Consider the following 17,202-nt stretch of genomic DNA (forward strand, 5'->3'; position numbering starts at 1 on the left):
ATAAACTTAAAGGAGACACACTGATGCACACTCAACAGCCAAGAGTTGTAGAGCCTCTAATAATAAATGTGAATCAATTCTATGTATAGATGCAGTAAGCACAAGGCAGTAAAGGATGGTAGTAAAATTCCCTGCCTCTGGAACACTAAACCAAAGAATGAATCACACATGCGCTATTTGTACGATTTCTCCAGCACCCCTGTGTCAATGCGTGCTTTTCCTTTAAAAAGAAAGTGTTAATGAGGAGGACAACTATCAAATAAACACTAAACTATCAAATATTGAGTAAAGCGTAAGCCCCTAATCTCTAAACCTCCCCCAACAAAATAAAATAAGTAGTTCAAATGTTAAATTGAAAATCCCCAGTAACATAAATATGAGTAACGTATAAATAGTTGTGACTTCACCTCCAGTAGCGTTTTGCAGGACGGTTGCGACTGCGGCATGCACACACACACACACACACACACACACACACACATACACCAACTCAGACACACAACCTGTACACTGGCAATCCGAACACAGTTACACATTTAGATCATGTTTAAAAAAACATAAAAACACAATAATCCTATCTCCACCACAGGGGCATCAGCAGAAGTCTCCAGAAAGAGCTCCCAGTTTGACCTTCACCACAGTAGTAGAGAGAGATAGTGTACATTACCTTAGACACAGGCATCTGGACGAGAAGTGTGTTTTCTCGAGTATGTGAAGTGCGTTATTGCTGGTGCGTCCCAGAGTGCAACAAAGAGTGGCACAGTTCCTCCACTCATACCCACATACACATTTAAAGAGCACGTGTGCAGCGTGAACAGATACAAGCTGCAAATCCAATGTGACCAAATGAGATTTTTTTTTTTGTCCTCCCCCCTCTGTCGGTTTCCAGGATGTGTTTTCTCCTCCTTGCTCTGTTTTCTCGTCTGTTGTTGTTGCTGCAATCCCAGTTTGCTCCCCAAGCTCGATAATAACGTGCGTGCCTGCGTGTGTGTGCGATAGACAGTGAGAGGGGGAAAGATGGAGTGAGAGAGAGCGGGGGGGGGGGGGGGGGTGTAAAAACGGGATTTGATGAAGGAGTTGGGGGGGATGAAAAATAAAGGACGACTGGAATCGGGGAGAGACGGAGGTGTGAGGGTGAGGGGAGGAATTGCACAAATGTCAAATGTGTTAAAAACGTGGAGGGAGCGACGGGGATGAGAAGAACAAACACAACTAACTCTCAGCAGACCAAAGCCGTCAGTCTCCCTCTCTCGCCATCTCTCCCTCTCTTTCTCCCTCTGCGTGCTATTTTTAGAAGTTGCTGTGTCGTAAACCAAAGTACTGAATCAAAACCTATCAAAGAGCAGGATGCAAAGGGCCACGTCTTTCACACCTAATGAAATACACACGGACCGACGCACACTCACACAACCCCGTCTGTTACAATGAGCATGTGTCTGCATCAGACCTGAAGGGAGCTATGTAAGCTATTCATGAGGCCTTATCTAATCATGTCATGTGCTAATATATAATGGGCTTTTTCAAACGGCTATTTTAAACATTGTCGATTGCCCCTCGCGCAGACCACTGTCTCCCTCAGCGCCTCCAGCTGAAGGTATTCTTGGGGAAACATTTCCCAGAAAACCAATAAAGTAATAATTGACATTTAAAAAGTAGAATATCAACTAACGGTAAACTAGATTTTCCGCTATCCACTTGTTTCATACGTTTTCTCGCACTTTGCTCTCGTTCTGCTCCCTCCTGTTAATTGGTAGCAGAATGTTTTCCACTTCTCCGTCTCACTGCTATCATCGATTACGCAACGATCATGTAGTAATGATAAATGTACTTGTGCCACGTCATTTGCAAATTAAGCGATTGTGCCGGCTCCGCTCCATAATCAGCGGAGCAAACATCACTTTTCTGGGTAAAGAATGTGCGTACATAAAATGGAGAGTGAATGGATTTCATGCTCTACTGTGCCTCCTTAGGACTGAGTCCACGAGGCTCTTGTCCATACTCGCTGCTGCGCCGATGCACAATTGCCGTTAGCTAACACAGTTATGAATAGTTAAAGGTGAGCTAAAATAAAGCCAAACACCACTCCATCAAAGGGAAATCATTAATGTTTAAGGAGAAACAGGGGAATGAATTGTACAGTACAGGCCACAATGAATAACATCCCAGAGCTGTGTGAGTCAGCGCACATCCTTGTGTGAGTGTGTGTGTCTGACAGAGAGAGTACATAGTAGAGAGAAACAAAGACGATGATAAGGGAAGAGAGAGAGAGAGAGAGAGAGAGAGAGAGAGAGAGAGAGAGAGAGAGAGAGAGAGGGGGTGAAAGTCTGAATATTTGCATTTGAAGGCTGCAAAAATGAATTCAAATGAACTCAATTCTTAGATAAAAGGTAAAGAAGAGAAAGTTGAGTCTGTTTCCACTGGTCAAAACCCCACTAAAATCAAAAGCAATTGGAATGGATGCAATCAACATTCATTCTCGGGTCAAATGTCTCAGCAGGGAACTCTGGATTTTAAACAGCTCCAGCTCCGATCAGCAACGGAAACATGACACCCGCATGAACGTAGCCCCTTTCCTGCATGGAGCTTCCAGCAATTAGGCCTAAATAGCAACAAACGTTTGTGTTCTTATTGGTTTTGACATCTGGGGGAATGACGTGCAGCAGTGACTTCTCTCATCATATCGTGCAAGATGCAACAATGACAGTGAGTTTTCAGATGTGATGGTTTCTGGCACTTCCCCGACGTCGCTCATGACTCACCGTGGGGAAAAAACCGACAAATAAACTCCTCTACTTTTTAAATAAAAAACCTTTATACTACACTAAAGGAGGTATTAGAGAAGGGTGGGAGAAGACATTAGGGGAGAGAATATGTGGGCTCTGATGAGTTGAGATCTTTTGCAACCTTTGAATGAATTTGTCTGAAATCGTCAAACCATAGGACTGAATAGCCCCCCCCAATATTGGAGTAGAATGAGGAGATTACAGAATAATTCAAACTGATGATATGTGCATTCACGTGTCACTCAGTGGACAGCTCTCCTGGTCAAATGTTCCATCAAATGACAATAAAGTTGTTTCATAAATGTTCCCATTGCCTCATAAAAAAAAAAAATGGCACCACCAAGCTGCCCACAGTTCAGCTGGATAAAGCCTCCAGTCTGCATTTACTTAACTCTCATCAGCCAACTTCTCTGCAGCCATTAAATCCGTTTCGAAACATAAAACACATTTTCGTCTAAACTCCCCTGTCATGGGACTGTTTTTGAAATGTTTCAGCATGGTTCCACACGTTGGCTCCATGAGAACCACTTCAAAATCTAAATATCACACTTCAAAAGGTATCGCATACCAAATATGGCAAGTGAGTGGGCTGTTTGTGTCTGTGTGTGTGTGTGTGTGTCTGTGTGTCTGTGTGGGGCTGTGTGTGTGCACGCACCAACGTGAGAGGGTAAGGGACGAGCAAAGACGTGACAAATGGAATTCATCCGTGTCTAATTAGAGACAATGAAGGGGAAAGTGTGTTTCTGTTGCAGAGGAGAGAAACGAGGCCAAGAGGAATGTTCATCACTTGCTAGTACAGATGTCGCCGGAATTACACTTTACAATTACGTCCTTCACTTTGTCGATGCTGAGTCCAGTGGACACACGGAACAGTTTCACTCAGTTCTTTGAATGATTAACAGTGTAAATATTCTCATTCATAATGTCTATAGTCCCCCAGTGAAGATGAGATGACAGGTGTGGAGCAGTGTCTCTCCCCTAAAATGTCAAACCTTCACAGCCCTTTAGCTTTCTCCTCACATTGTTCAGTCACTCAGTGTCGTCCTTCCTTCTCCTGTCAACCCCAGGCTCGGATCCCAACAACTACATCTGCCACTGTCTCAACATGCTGTCCAACCCCGGGCGACCACTTTTAAAAAAGGATCCTGACAAGAGGATGCGGTAAAGCGATCCTCCAATGAAAATCGTAGTAAATGGAGAAAAACATTTGGTTGTCTAATTTATTCTAAAAAGAAGCCGAGCAATCAACTTCACGTCGTTTTGTGCTGCTGCTTTAAATGCAGCGTTTCGCAGTAGTGAGACACGCTGCTCCATAGATGCATATTCTCCGACACTTCCTTTCTGTCCGGAGCTTCATGTGTCATGGATGGAGAGCAAGCCGCAGTGGAAGGACATGGACGAGTGGGGTAGACATAGGAGAGGACAGAGCTTTCATTCTTTCGTTCATTTCTTCATGAATAAACAGTTTGACACGTCGAGCGACAGGGTGGGACAGAGAGGGAGTGAGAGAGGGCCCTTGTCACACTGCGTCACTGCTCTCTCCAACATAAATGCTGTATTATAACCAGTTTCTAACAGATTCTCATAAATGTGAAATGAGGCAGCCAGAGTAAGAGGAGAGAGCGAGCCGCGACCAAAACCTCAACAGACACACTTTGTCCATTAGCAGCAGCCATCTTGTTCTCACTGCTCGTGTGAGCCTATTCTCTCGTGTGGCCAATAAATTTTACTTGCTACAGTTCTTCTGCCTCAAACAGGGAGTGCCAGCATTGCTCATCAGCTGTTAACTGTCCATGATAAAGTGCGGCTCTTGTTTTTGAAATGGTCAGTCCTGCATAAACTCCCATTTGAGGCTTCGTGCGTGCATGTGTGCGTGCATGTGTGTGTGCGCTTGTGTGTGCGTGTGTGATTGAAGCTGAACAAATTTATTTTTCCAGCAGCTTAGTGGGTAATGCTGTCCAGACAAGAATGTGCCGGAAGCTTTGCAAGGAAGGGGAGCTTTAATAGCTATTGAACACCGGACCACTAGGCTAAGTGTTTGTTGGTGAACGGAAATATGAAAACAAATATTGTTGGAGTCCTAATTAAGGATCTTAGGTCCTAATTGTGCGGTTGCTACCAGAATATGTTTTTCTAACTTTCCTGCTTTTACTTTGAAGGCCAACCGGGCTGAAGGTGCACTCACAATGTCCTTCCCCATTCCAATGATTAGCCAAGCACGCAACCACTGAAAAATTGTTTGGCATTGTGTGATTTAAAATAAATGAAGTGATCACAAACTGTGTGGAATCGATGCCACGGTTTGAATTTGGAGTAGTTTAGGGTAATTTGGGAAAAGCAATTTAAGTGGTCCAGATTGGTCACAGACAGATGATCTGCCTTTCTGAACAGGAGATACACTCTTAAACATTATAATGCAGTCAACTGAATTATTAGAATTGGGGTCAAATATTTCTGACAAACCCAAAATAAAAGTAATGCAAAATAAATACGTTTTAGATGTTTTTCTCCAGCCCTAACACACAAATACTGGCCTCTGTGTATTTGCAGATCGTTGAGGATCATATGCTGTTAAATCACCAAAAAGTGTAACATCAGCTGATGATCAGCCAATTTTCCCATATTATCTGACAAGCTCATCCCCGTAACCACCTCCCATCCAAGTCTTAGACCACTGGGAACATTCTTTAGCTTCACTTTAACCTATTCAAAGTTATTTCTGTCAGAGTCTCGAGGCAGAGACAGAGGCCTCGTTTATTCAAGATGAGTCACCATAAATATTTGCCCCGAGTCGTCTGTTTACCATCTGCTGTCTTTAAACGAAGCTCCACACAAAGCTGAAACTGGCAAAGCCTAATCGTGCTCCGCTCTCGGAGGGACCGGAGAATTATATAATCTCCCAGTGGAAGGGGGTTCACGTCCAGATTTTTCCAAACGGAAGCGAACAAAGTGTTTTTGTGGATCGGAGGAAGCCAGGTTACTGCTGACATCAAGCCTGTGGCTGAGTAACCACATTTGCTCTGAAAACATGAATGAAATTAACTAACAGAGTAGAATGAACAGATGTGATCCCTACAGTGTGTGTGTGTGTGTGTGTGTGTGTGTGCGTCTATGTGTGTGTTGTGCTCTCACTGCACACCTGAACATAGCTTTGAGTATAAAGTGCCGGCTTCAGCCAAGTGTGGATTTACTCAGCTTTGTGCATGAGAGGACAAATGCAGTTTCTGACGCAAAGGATAGGTTTGATTCCACGAGCAATTTTCTAAAGCTCTTTTGCTGCAGTTTTTACTCACTGACAGGAATAAACACTGTCCATCGAAGATACACCGCATTAGGTTTACACAGTAAGTTCTAGTGTTGACTCAGCAGTAACAAACAGGCAGAAAAGGAGTGGTTAAAGTAAAGGAATTTCTTTTAGAGATAAGAGGGCAATTTGCTAAATCTAAATCTAAAAGTTTATATTAGATGGGAGGTTGAGGCTGATTGTCGTCATCTTGAGAGGGATCTAGGTTCTAAATTTCTTTTTATGTTATCTAATGGAAGAAACTGGCTCACTTGTGTCTCTAGCTTTCTACAAGAACGTGTCCTCCCTTTTTCTGCCTACATGAAATCACCCAAAGGGTCACATACAACAGAAAGGATACCACAATGGCATTCCTTTTAAATCTCTTCCTCTTCGTTCTTGACAATGATTTGCATGTAATTAAACACATTTGGCGTTGACTGAATACAAACTATTTGCCTCTAAGGTATTCGGCTGAAACGCAATCAAAAGTGAACCAAATTGTCTAGATGTAAAAATGTTTTGATTAAGCACGAATTCCCTTGCCTTCAGGGCAACAATTGGATTTGCATTCGATAAAGAGATAAGCATAAAAGCCTCTAATGACTACAAATAAGAAGGTATACAAGTGGCGGACATGCATTTAGGATTTCAGTAAAAATGTATCATCAGCTCTGGCAGGAATACTAACGTGTTTTCCTCTGTACAGGAAAATGTGTGATTTAGATTCTGTAGCCAGTTCAATCGTTTCATCTGGATGCTGGAACGCCTGGTGGCATTTATTACCGCACTTATTGAATAACTGACGGTGCTAAAGCTGGCCCCTTTCTGAACCCCTCGGCGGCTCCATAGCATTGATGAGATCCACATACGGAGGTGGTCACATTCAGAGGAGCTCTGGGATGCATGTGGACACATTCTTTTCGTCGTGTGTGCAAAAATGCATCCTGGGCCACATTGAAGGAGCTGCAGCATATTCAGCTGATGTCCTATGGCCCGCGACAGATAAACAATAAATCCAAAGTATTTCTGTTTTGTGGCAGCCCCCACAATATTAATGCATATTGATTTTCAATGAAAACACTAAAATTCAAAAGGATAAAATCTTATTTCATTGCAGACAGCATATTGATTTGCTCGACCTCTCCTGACATCGACACAAAGGACCTAACTGTATAGTCGGACTGGCTAAAAACAACATTATTTGGCTTCACACACAGAAATGATGTACAAATTTATTTAAATCTACAGCAGGGATGTGAGACCAGATTAAATGTTGTCATGCGACACCTTTAGAAAGGAAAGTGGTGAACTGATGAGCTTGGAGTTGCCCACTCGAGAGGAATTTCAGCCAAGACATGATTTGATCTGATCTCACTCACTTGCCAAGGTGGTCTGGGACGCACAAATCCTTTGTGTGTTATATGCTAATGCGTCCTGATGTGTCCCTGAAAAAGACCTTAAAAGACCTTGTTTTATTGACAGCTTGGCAACGCTCCCAAAAACATGGAACTGAAGCTTAACACCTCATATCCATTACGGAAGATTCAGTCCAAAGAAATCTAGACAACAATACCAACATGACGTAAGGTATCGAGGGAATTTAACGCATTGTCAGCTGGACACTTTAAAAACTGAAGCTTTAGGAAGTTTCATTAGCTGCTAATAACGAAAACCTATAAGGGAAAATAACAGTGTCTTTACCATGATCCAATTAATCAATGGAGTCGGATTTGGTCGGCGGTGTTTGTGTAAATGGTGTTGACTTAACGTGACCCAATGTGACTTAACCTGCCCGGCCAGATGCTTTGTTATTGAACGTATTGAGCATTTCAGTGCATGTGATGTGGTCATTCAGTCGGATGGGTGCACATCATCGACCCAGGATCATGGGAGAAAACAGCCGATAAAAGCAACAGGTACCAACAATATTCTTTGGAAGATTATCTGTCATGTTCCAAACACAAGTCTGAATGATTGAACTGTTGAATTCTTGAGAAAATTAAGATATTTGAGGATATTCAAGTCAAGGTCTAGTTCATTTTCACTTCTGGGTAATCAAGGGGTCATCCCAAATCTTTTCAGATGAACGATGTGGGTAAAAATAAATACACACACACGGATACACAAAAAAAATACACACACAATCAGAGAGAGAGGGGAAGGGATGAAAGACTGTCGGCTTTTCCTCCCCTCTCTCTCTCTCTCTCGGCCTGTTTCATGTGCTGATGAAATGAAGCCCTAATGTATAGCAGGTGTGCCATTGACACACCACGCTATTTATTCCTTTTAATCACCTCTCAGCCAATCTCAACCAAATTGGGTTGAACATCTTTTAAACTGAGGTAAATGGGTTGTCTGGTGCTCATCAAAAATGAAAGAAGTACAGAAAGAAGTACAGAAAACGTAGACTTACCGCACTGGAGTTGTATGCCTCCACCAGTCCAGTTTCAGAATACATTCATTTTTTTTCATATGAGGTCACAGTATGCATCAAATAAAAATTATGAGCCCACCATGACCTTGGCCATTGACTACCCAAATCGAATCAGTTTATCCATATGAAAGGATTCTTTTGAGATGTTCTAAGACAACAACTCGGTAAAAGTGTCACAATGACCAAAAATGAAGAAATACTGCAAGGCGTTCTTGAGAGATTCACAAGACCAACTGGATCTGTAACCTTTTGACTACCAAAATCTAATCAGTTTATCTTTGAGTCCAACTGAACTTTAGAAGGCAATATAAGGACATTCCCTTGAGGCATTTTTGAGATATCATGTTCACAATAATGGATGAACAACCTGAAAACATAAGGCCTCCGGGCCACTGGCTGTTGCAAGTGCGGAGCAGTAAAAAGCTTCATGAATGAAAGAAGAAACTGACTTGAATAACCTAATCAGTGCGGTCAAAGCCCAGTGAGCACTTGAATATCAGCTACAGCTCATCTTAAACAGCACCCTGCACCACCGTTGTGCTACACTGAGCTGTAAAGGTGTATTGACTTCATCCAGCGGTGATTACATTTGGTTTCGATTCTTTCAGAAGCAATTCATTGAATCTTCAAATGTCATATTCTTTGTATTATGGGATTCAATGAAACTCATTTCAGTGCTTCCGAGAGCAACAATTAAACCAAGGGGAATTGTAAGATGAAATCGAATATCTTCGAATTAATATTTGTATATTGGAGGGATCAAATGAGAATGTGTGTTCACCCCACCCTGCTGTAGACTCTTGTTTAAGCCCCTGCATCTTGGCAAACTATCTCTAGTCTTAGCCAAATCAACTTAAAGCTGATATGTCACTTATAGGAAGTTAATAGTGTGATTAAAAATATGTCCAACATCTATCAAAATTTATTAAAACTATGAATTTAATGAATATTTATCTTTGAGAAAAATTTCAGCCACAAAGAAAACCTGATCAGTATTTAAACTAAAAGATGCAAACTGAACAGAAATACAAATAATGTCAATACAGAAACTAAACAACTGTCCTTCCATGTATCACTACACCACAGGTAAACAAAGAAAACACCTGGTGCGCAGTGTTTCATCCCATCTGGTGGGGTTATCCTTTCAAATGATCCCAACAAACACGATTTACCACAGTGTCATTCGTCAACATGAAAAAAACTGCTTTTGCCGGAAGATATCTCCTCCAGCAGGATTTAAGTTGCTCTTCGCTGCACTAAAGCAGGGCAACTATCCAAATGCAGGCAGATATAAAAAGGCAGCAGGATTAAACTCTCCAAAGAAATGTCTGACCTAAGTGGAAAATCATAAGGATGGCAGTGTGAGCTTCCAGGAAAGTGCAGACGTTACTGACTCAGCGCGTGTGCTTGGGAGTGAGTTGTATACATGCGGCCTGGGTCATCGGCAATGCTTGTATATGCATGTGTGAGAGTGTGACCATGTGGCCGTACCTGGTCAAAGTGATGCGGAATGGAAGGCTCCCTCCTTTGAAGCTGGAGCTGCTTGTCAATGTTGTCCTTCAGGCACTGACACACACGGCGCTTCTGGTCTGCTGAAAAGGCTTCCAGGCTCAGCAGGCAGTCACACTTCTAGAGACATACAGGGAGAGGGGGAGAGAGAGAGAGAGAGAGAGAGAGAGAGAGAGAGAGAGAGAGAGAGAGAGAGAGAGTGAGTGGGGGGAGATGGACAGAGAGAGACAGTGGGTGAGGAGCAAGAGGGGTGGAGGAAAAGAAAAACGGCCAATTAGGCATCTGCTGTCAGTGAAATCCAGAAGTGCCTCCTGATCCTTGGATAGTGAAAGGGTTCGAGACGGGAAGCGCACGAGAGAACACACGAGAGGATCACAATAGAAAGTGTGCACGTGTGAAATGAGGAAAATGCTAAACAATAGTGTTTCTCTTGTTTCACGGGCACTCTTTAATGAGGGTCTGAGATGTGGACAGTGCGTACCTGTGCGTACCTGTGTGTGTGTGTGTGTGTGTGTGTTTGTGTGAGTATGTGTGTGTATAGTTGTGTATATGTGTGTGTGTTGTTGGGAGTGAGTGAGTCAGAGAGAGCAATGAGTGCCATCAGAGACGATAATGACAAACAAAAGAGCGTAATCCACCACACGCAGCAGAGGTCTCACACCTTCCTGTGTGGGAACGAGCGTGATGGCACGTGTCCAGCGGATTGAGATAAATGATGGTATCTACAACAAACACCGGCCCTACAACCAGCACTGGTGTTCATGTGCACAAACAGCTGCCATCTGAACTTTGTTTTCATGACACCACAGGCCGTACAGTGGCGCTGCCCCGTGGGCATCAAAACACTGGCATTAGTGAAATTAGATAATAGCCGGTCTCCACCACGCAGAATTTGATACGCTGGCGAAACAATTACAGTGTGTGACTAATGGCAAGATGGTACTGCTGAAAGAGAACAAATCAATACGCCCCTGCTGGGAAATACATGGGAATAAATATCTGACAGCCGGTGGTTAAATTAGGGTTGGTCAAATGGCTTCTCATTGAAAAGAGTATAAATACCCCAGGGCTGACTCTGCAGGACATCCTGGTATCTGTGTTTGACCTCAGTAATGGGCAGATTAAATCTTTGATCGATTAATGTCCTCATTTGTGTTTGGTTACGACTCCTCCATTGTGCCTCTGATAAAAGACAGAGCATCTAAGAAAACACATCTTTGCTACAACAGATAAAACTCGTGTTGATTTGTGCTTCAAACGCTAATTTGGAAACAGCTTCCAAGCAGACCTCTTAAATAGTTTAAGGAGGAAGGTTAACAGGATGAATACATTTTTTTTATGTGCTGCAGAGTTGTAGCTAGAGGAAATTCTTCTGATTTTAAAATATTTGACAAAAAAACAGGCAAGCTCATGTCATTCCAGTGTTTACACTTGATCTAAAAATAAAGAATCTGTAATTGGTGGGCAATATTCTAACTCTTTGACTTGAGCCGACTTGATATCTAATATCTTTCTAATATGCAGATCTATGGCTGCACAACCAATTAAATGTGTTCTATAAATCACTGTTCAACTCCTTCCTGTATTACTGACTTGCTCATTGAATACACACAGGACGGACCCCTGAGGTCATCAGATAAAGGTTTCGTCACAACACAGAGATTAAAGTCTAAATCAGCCTACACTGCCTTTATTCTATTTATGCTGAATAATTATTTTTGTAAATTTTCTTTTAAATAACTATTCTCTTGTTATAACCATTCTAAATATTATGTTTTCATCTTGTTTTTATCCTACTTTTATTAGACATATATAAAATATGTTAAGTCATGTCATATATTTGTTGTGTACCTTTGCTTTTTTATCTTGAAGGACATTGAGTCATATAAAATGTTCTGTATAAATAAACTTGGCTATACCATAATTTGTGAACTCAAACACCATCAGCTCATTTCCACCTTCCACCATCTTAATATTAGATTTGTTTAGTCGAAGAAATGTCTCCTTTATGCCATTATTACGTCATGTGTTGTTCTCAAGTATGTTTTTTTTTTCTCCATCTCCTCCATTTCCAATTCGATCATGTCCACCTACCTACCGTTGTTCTGCCTCTGGCGGTGTCGGGGGGGAGAAACATTTGTGCACTGACATTTTTGGGCACAAGTCAGGATATAAATAGAATTTTTCCATTTTGTGAAAGTCGACAGAGATGGACTGAAGCCTTCTGGGCTTTTCTTGACACTTGCTGCCCTGGTCAGTGATGATTCATGATGCTAGCTTATTTGCCTGATTCCTGGCTGCATGGGCGTTTGCATGGCCTGCTGTGCTGCTGTCTCTTTGAATACATGTCACTATTAATGTCACTCAATGTCCTGGTGAAGATGGGAACGCTGCTATTGTGGAGTCTACTGGCGCAAAGTGTTTGGGGGTTAAAGCCTCGTCATTGTTAGTGATGCTCACGCAGGGTAAAAAGGCATTTAAAGCCCACGTCAGTAATGCAACATAAAGTCTGCTTTGCTTTGGCACAGGATGAAATGCCCTGCGTACAAAGCAGAGTGGTGCGGTGATGTGCAGCGTTATGAAGCACAACACAATAAACTGCCAGCACGTGCAGAATACAAATACACAATTAAAAAAAGAAAGACACACACAGAGAGGAACAAGAAAGAGAAGCAGGCTCGGTAGCGAAAGCATTAATGAAATTGAGCATGACTGTTTTCAATTGCACCATGAGATGATGAAATAGGGCCTTTTTCAGAGTGGACAGAAATCGATGCGGATGTTCTTTGATATCCATCATTTGGACTGAATCTGAGTTTATAAGGATGACGCACAAGCCATAATACGTGGAACACATCTACACACAAACGCACAAACACACACACATACACGATAACTTCAATGTAAACAACAAGCTCTTTTTCTGTGTTGTCACATTAGGGATGACATCATATTCTGAAGATCAGGTAACAGAAGTTGATGTCCTGGTTGCCTGGAGACAGCAAAAGGTCATTGCTTGTGCACGTCTAAAATGAAGATGTGCACGATCGCCACATGGTTGCCCCCCCCGAGCCAACTAACCTTCAATCATGTACTGCTAATACGACCTGGTCATGCACATGCGACCCGACGGAAAAACACAGACACGCGGCTACACTCTCAGGAGGTTGAGCGGTTCGTCCACTTATCCGAGGGGAAGGAGGTTCGATTATGGGCTTGTCCGGTCCACACTGCCAAAGTGTCCTTGAGCAAAAACGCTGACGGCCAAATTGCTTGTGGCTGCGTGTATATGAGATGCATAGCTGATAAGGCAAAGGGCTGGATATATAGAAGCCCTGTGTGTTTGAACTGTTGTAAGTGGTCGTTAGGGCTAGAAAAGCACTTTATAAATGCAGTTCATCAACACATACATGGGCATTTGCACATGACTGATATGTGTTGCCCTGTTCCTCTGTCTTCCATCTGTAATAATCCTTTGGAATAAATAATACTGCGAAAAGCAACGCAGGCTTTCTGGCAAACATTGCCTCATATGGCCACGTTTTCCCACACAACTCCCTGCTGCCCCAACTCAGAGAATACACATCTGCTCCAGAGTTCACTTTAGGGTCCCAGGGGAAAGCATGCACCTGCAAACGCACATAAACAGACACACTCGCACAACTAGCAAGCCTCTGAGATCTGTACACAGCACCGGTTTGAACTTCTCACTTGAGAGCAGCAGGCCTGGACTCTCTTCCCCGTTACGTGAGTCATCGCGAGCCGCGGGTCTCAGAGGGTTTACATCCCTGATCCGTCAAAGGGAGGAAGTGTGAGTGTTTACATAGTCTCGGTGTGTAAATATGAGGTACACAGCGCGCGCCATACTGTACACCACTTACTGACGTCATGCACATTTTGTCCTGAGGGAGTAAAGAGAGACGTGGGGGTGGGGAGTAACAGATGACAGACGCAGAATAACACAGAGGTCAATTTCTTATTGGGACTAGCAAGGCCGACACAGCAAACGAACCACGCTCCACCTGGGGAATACTAATGATGATTTATTTGTGTCGGCTTTCAATTTCAATCTCTCTTCTCAGCCCGATACTGGATTTTGAACTTTGCATTAGTATCCGGAATTGTTACCCCCCCGACAGTGACCCGCGCATCATTGCATTACATCAGTTAAAATAATAAATCGGGCCAGGAAATGAGTCAACTGTTGACAGCCGGCCACAGACCACATGTTTTACACAGGAATCATCTGGGGCCAGCTGGAGCGCTCTATAACATTGGCTCTGCAATCTATTTCACAGGACAGCTGTCTCCAGCTTTCAAGTGGTACTTCAGTCTCGTGATGCATCTTTCGTTTTGAGTCGAAAGACCACAGATATATAAAAATGTTTCAGAGACTGGACCCAAATAATATTCATCGTCTGGGCTGCTTTGAGTTCGAGAGGAATCTCCGCGACTCCTCGGTGGTTAATCTTGAGAGATTCCTTCGTTAAGTTCATGTTGCTTCTTGCCAGTAAACAGCTTCTGGGCGGCGTCCTACTAACACTGGAATTTGTAAGTTTGCGCAAACAGAGTCAGGTCATGAATGGAGCCTTTATTATTGGAATAATGGAGTGACTATTCATCTTATTCCTAAAATGATCACCTTAATATCCGTATTAGCTAAAATAGCAAATGGGTCCTTTACTCTAACTCCCTTGTTTATAAATGCAGCCGTCCAAGAGATAAACAGGAGTCCTAATGGAACAAAATTCAATGAATGGCCACTAGCCTGACATGGAGTGGCTAAAAATACAGGCAGCATTTCCCCTTAATCAGATTGATTAAAGTGCTCCCTGGTTGAAGCCCTCCTCCCTGAGCCATCTGGCAGATGACTTTTCAGACTCGACCGCTGACAACACAGCTCACCTAAGCTGCCACTGCACAGGTTAGCATCACTTCAATCAACGCGTAAGTATGTCACATTCAGGTATCGTTTTTACACACTGCCTGGGAAAACTAACCTGATAATTATATGTGGTTCGCCTTCATGTGGCAAAGATCATATTTGCATTACTAAAGTTCATTATTTTGGGAAAGTTTGCTTATTGGCATTTCCCCCAGTTTAAGCAGAGGGGTTGTGCAACAAGGTGGGCGAAGTAATTGCCTGGAGCATCGAGCTGAGAGGGGCCCCGAAAACAAGCTGGTGTTGTTAATCCACAGCAACAAAAACTTTGTGAGAACCCCCTTAAATGATATGATCGGCTATATACAGGGAACTGTAACGACACCATAGATGTAAAGGCCCTAATGAGACCCCATGCCACTATCTTTCTGCCAAAAGCTTTGTTATTTTAGAGGCTTGAGTGAAGTCTAAATGCTTAAACGCATTTGTATGATGTGTAAAGGAGGTTTGGGGGTTTGCACTTAAACTTGTGTATGCAAAGTATGCACTTTCTTTCTAATTTTGATACTAACTAGAATCGTTGGAAGGTTGCAGGTTTTTGGACCTCAATCAAACCTGAATCCAGGTAGAGAACAATGTATGTTTTTTAGGTCAACATACATTCTTTGGAAGACGTTTTTGCTCTCAAATAAGATCATTTCCACAAGAGTTCTGCCATGAGCTATAAATCCCTCCCTGCTGGTCTGATCCTGCACACCCACCCTCACCCCGACTCCAGCTTTGATTATCTCTGCAGTGTTTGCACACATTTCCTGATGTAAATGTAGCTCACCTCTTGGAATAAAATTCAGGCTGGAAGTTTGTTCGTGCACACACGTTTTCTGTTTTGAGAGTAAACACTGGAGGCTCACTTTTAAAAGTATAGATAGAAAGATCCAGTGAGTAAAACAAAGGAGAGCGAAAATAGCTTTAAATCAAGTGTGCACACCACAGAGGATCAGTACTAAAATGACGACACATATCTATTACCATCCCCACACAGACTGTGGCAAGGTTAATCTCTATAGGCCAAAAAGAAAAGAAGACCAAATGCCGCCTTGGTTTTGCAGGATAATGATAACGATGTTATCATTTAAATGAATGGTAAAATATAAATATAAAGTGCCTGTTATGTATAAGTACCTCTTACATATAAGTATTCACATGATTCATACCATGCTCCTCAGAGATCAGTGGCTTATAATGAGTCCCTATACGCAGTCACAGCACGCAGCATCTCACCCTGTTAGTCCCGTACACGGCTCTTGAACATGCTATCGTGACTCGACACTCCCCCACAATTGAGTTAGTTACGGATCAAACTACCAGTACGTCACTTTCTTATTATCTCATAGTCCTGCATAATCAGGAGCACGCCATTGCTCTTACGTCTTTGGACAAAATGACTATATCAACGGGTTTATGGCTTTTTCCAACCGAGTGACATATGAACAAGAGGGGAGCATAAGAAGCCATTTGACTCTGTGTGTCATTAGATGTGAAAGTCATTTAAACTCTTTCTGTTATTTAAAGGTTTTAAACGTCCTTATTTTCCCTCCCGCTCACTTTCTATCCATGCAAATGCTTTGGCTCGCAGCTTATCCACCATTTTGCCCCAGACTGAAACTTCTAAAACCAGAATGGCACAACTTCTATTTTATATTTCCACATGTTCTCTTTTTCTTAATTTCCCCGGAGTGGAATCTTATCTAATCTCACCAACACACAAAATACAACCACATCTGTATAATACCTGAGAATCTGAAAAGAATTGCAAACTCTGTGTCAATAAAGCTCACATACTTCACCGAACAATTTAAACATGGAATGCAACCTCTTCTCGACTCTGCGGCTTTCCCACACTCTTTTATCTATTTCCAGTTTGTTTGTCTGGTTTGCAGCTCGCAGCTCGTCTGTGGTTAGCCTAGAGAGAGCTGCAATGAAAAGAACGTGTAAACAGGAGTCTTTGGCCTGAAGGGCCACCGGGGAGGATGATCAGCACATGACACAGCAAAGAGGAAGCTTTCTGAATTCAGACAGTGTTTCTGAAAAGTAGATTCTCCTATTTTTAAACTTAGGTAACGTCACATGGTCTACATGATATTTCAATGACCCGGTCAGTGAGTTAGGTAATTCGTTTTCAGAAATTGTTTCCTAATCGAGGGATGTCGCAATATACTGGACTTTACAATTAAAAGTTGACTGATCATGTTAATAAGACGTGACGCAAATAATCCAATAACTCTTAAATCCTAAGAGTTATCTATGA

The 17,202-nt window shown here is 42.5% G+C and overlaps 1 protein-coding gene across 5 annotated transcripts in view; it reads right to left on the reverse strand.

Annotated features, from left to right (window-relative positions):
• The window catches only part of rgs3a (regulator of G protein signaling 3a), a 100,664-nt gene that overhangs the window by 47,844 nt on the left and 35,618 nt on the right, over positions 1-17,202 (reverse strand). For all 5 annotated transcript variants that reach the window (XM_053447633.1, XM_053447632.1, XM_053447634.1 and 2 more), the window contains one exon: positions 9,995-10,132. In XM_053447633.1, coding sequence (XP_053303608.1) covers positions 9,995-10,132 — 138 coding nt within the window. The remainder of the gene's footprint in view (positions 1-9,994; positions 10,133-17,202) is intronic.

Source organism: Pleuronectes platessa, chromosome 19 (genome assembly GCF_947347685.1).
Source record: "Pleuronectes platessa chromosome 19, fPlePla1.1, whole genome shotgun sequence".
Lineage (NCBI taxonomy): Eukaryota > Metazoa > Chordata > Actinopteri > Pleuronectiformes > Pleuronectidae > Pleuronectes > Pleuronectes platessa.